At 40.9% G+C, this 3,423-nt stretch overlaps 1 protein-coding gene across 1 annotated transcript in view; it reads right to left on the reverse strand.

The window, feature by feature from the left end:
- The window catches only part of LOC102751999 (dimethylaniline monooxygenase [N-oxide-forming] 5), a 16,640-nt gene that overhangs the window by 7,825 nt on the left and 5,392 nt on the right, over nucleotides 1-3,423 (reverse strand). The window contains 1 exon segment of the mRNA XM_015565962.1: nucleotides 2,153-2,497. Coding sequence (XP_015421448.1) covers nucleotides 2,153-2,497 — 345 coding nt within the window.

Here is a 3,423-nt window from a genome sequence, read left to right on the forward strand (position 1 = left end):
GATTCCTGTTCACCCTTCAGCCTTTAATTATCTTCTCTAGGAAAACTTCCCTGGTGCCTGGTGACTGATGCCCGGAAGAGTTAAACATCCCTCCTCTGAGCTGCGATATATAGATCTCTATAGCATTTATCGCTTTGTAACACTTGTAAAAAAAAAAAAAAAGTAAAGAGAAATCTCATTCAAAATGAAGTGGGAATTGGGGGGGAGGGGATCTGTCATGCCCTATTGTCCATCATGAAGCATAAAAGGGAGAACTCTTTGTAACTGTCCTCCCAATTTCTTCTTCCCGTCTATACACGAGTTCTCTCTCTCTCTCTCTCTCGCTCTTTTTAGCAGACTTGCATGTGGCCCACCATAGTTGCCTGTTCCAGATTGCAACTCTTTGTTGTACCTGAATAAACCCATTTTGCTGGAGAAATATCTGGCTAACTTTTTGTTTAAGGTCAACTTTTTTTGTTTTTATTACTTACATTTATAATAAAAATTTTCTTCATTTTTCTCTCTAGCTAGACTATGCCATCACTGGGTTCTGTTTTATTTTTGTTTTTGTATCTTCACTACTTAGAATGGTAACAAACATGTTCAATAAGTGTTTAAACAAGCGAAGAGAAGTACTACTGGGCTGAAAATGACTTACTTTGGAAGTTATCACTGGATGTTGCTGTTTTATTATTGTTGTCAAACAGAAAAGGGCATGATTTAGCAGAATGATCAGAAAGTAGAAGGGAGGTGGGGATAGGGGAATTGAATTAAGATGGTCAAAAGGTACAAACTTCCAGTTATAAGATAAAAAGTACAAGGGATGTAATATACTACATGTAACTATAGCTAACATTGCTGTATGGTATACCAGTATTTGAAAGTTGTTATGAGAGTAGATTCTAAGAGTTTTTGATACCGTTGTAATAACTTGGTTATTATTTAACAGGAAAGAGGTGAAAGGGGAGGCCAAAAGATATAGGCATGCCATTTATATGGCTATGCCAAAAAGCTACATTCAACATGGTTCACACCTGTTCCCCACTCATTGATGGGGGAAGGGACCAGGGTTGGGCAAACTTTTTGACTCGAGGGCCACAATGGGTTCTTAAACTGGACCGGAGGGCGGAACAAAAGCATGGATGGAGTGTGTGTGTGAACTAATACATGTTAACACTGCTGCTGGTGAAGGAGCGGAGGGGAGAGCAAGAGAACCCTCTGCTCTTTCGGCTCCACGGGCCGGATAGAACAGCCGAACAGGCCGGATCCGGCCCGAGGGCCGTAGTTTGCCCACGGCTGGACTAGACAGAGGCAGTTTAGATACGTGCCCGGTAGGGTCTGAGTGATGTGGGAAATGCTTGCCTATCAATCACACCTGGAAACAGGTAACTGGCCAGGATGAGCATGGCCACCCAAGTGTGCACAAAACCTAAAATATTTAAATTTTTAAACAAAGAAGTGAGCACTTGGCTCACTCTAGCATTCTCTCTCTCTCTCTCTCTCTCTCTCTCTCTCTCTCACACACACACACACACACACACACACACACACACACACACACACGCGAGCGGTTCCCCCTCATGTACTCCTCTGGCAGCATTTTCATCCCAGGAAAAAAAGGCAGAAGATTCAGGCTTGTTTGCATATTTATGTGTAAATGTGGCTAAAAACTATAGAAAGGTATGGAAGACTTTACAGCAGGAAGAAACCATTTAAGTGACCTAGTACAAGCATCTTGTTTTACGGAAAAGAAAATTAAGACACATGGAAGTTTAGCAACTTTTCTGAGGTCACAAGATGATTAGTAATAGAACAAAGGCTAGAATTCAAGTTTTTGTTGCCCAATTCAGTGTTCTTCCCTCTTCACCAGAGTTAACTTTTTTGCTTTGTTCTTAACTTCCCAATAACCACTTCACTGCGTTGCTGTGATTACATAAAATAATGCATTGGAAAATACTTCAGAAAAGTATAAAAGAGCTAAGCACTAGTGGACAAGTTGTAGAGCCAGAGGATTTTAAAGCTCCCATACCTGTCAGTTTCCCTCTATGACTGGAAAAATATCCCCCCTCATTTTTTTTATTGCAATCAAATAGTATAAAATGCAGGCCATGAAAACATTCTGGCAGGTGGCTTGCTGGAGCTGCAGTCAAAGACCTTCTGTGAATATTTTTCAGGCACAGAGAAGACAAAGAGTGCAGTCTTTGTCCAGATAGGATAGATACATTGATATCAAACCAATATTTATGGGTAAGCACTGGTAAATCAAACCACATTGTTCATGTAATTGACAAACAACCTCAAACACAAAGGTACCCACAAAATTTCCTACCTTCAATTGGATATACTTTAGAAGGTTAAATTCTTTGGCATACATCCTGAAGTACTCCAGGACCTGGGAGTTGTGCATGAAGTTAGGAAAATGATCTGGAATAGGATAGTCACTGAAGCACATCATCTCCTTAGAAGTATTGATGATCACTGATTTATAAATACTGGCTCTTCCTTCTTCAGGATTTTCCTGCAATAAATAAGAAGCATTCATAGCCACTTGAGAATTAACTTCATGGTTTATAAACAGTCAATAAACACTTCAAAAAGCTTTTTTTTTTTAAAGTTACACACACCTCTACATCTCCAAGTATTTGTGCCTTTGTGTAGTCTCTTCCCCTTGAATCTGAGCTCTCTTTATGACTTGCTTTTGACCAACAGCATGCAGTTGGACGATACTGAATGGCTTCCAAAACTGTCATAAGTAGTCTTGCAGCCACTGCCTACGTCTCTTAGAAAGCTTGTTCTCATGGAAGTCAGCAGTCATGTAAAAAGTCCAACTACCCTGAGACTCTCATACTGTGAGGAAGCCCACGCTGGTCACATGAAGAGAATGTATGAGATAGAGAGATATAGAACCAGTTCCCAGAAGTTCTAGTTATCCCAGTTGGAGTTCTAAACACTTGAGCAAAGAGACCATAGCAGATGTCCAGTATCAGTTGTCAACTAATTGCAATGACCTGAAATTCCAAGTGAGAACTGTCCATCTGAGTAATAGTCTTAACTATTTTTTTATATATATTTTATTGATTTTTTACAGAGAGGAAGGGAGAGGGATAGAGAGTTAGAAACATCCATGAGAGAGAAACATTGATCAGCGGCCTCCTGCACACCCTCTACTGGGGATGTGCCCACAACCAAGGTACATGCCCTTGACTGCAATCGAACCTGAGACCCTTCAGTCCACAGGCTGACGCTGTATCCACTGAGCCAAGCCAGCTAGGGCTATATATACATTTTAATCTTTCTTGCATTTATTCATCCCTCCCTCCTACTCCCTTACATTGTGAAACATTTTTTTTTTAGAATGAATGTTTCATATATGCAACTCAGCCAAACCGCAGCAAGCTCTCTACCAGATGGTGTGCCCCGGCCAGCCACCCTGAACAGCTGGGG

Source organism: Myotis davidii, unplaced genomic scaffold (genome assembly GCF_000327345.1).
Source record: "Myotis davidii unplaced genomic scaffold, ASM32734v1 scaffold2782, whole genome shotgun sequence".
Classification (NCBI taxonomy): Eukaryota; Metazoa; Chordata; class Mammalia; order Chiroptera; family Vespertilionidae; genus Myotis; species Myotis davidii.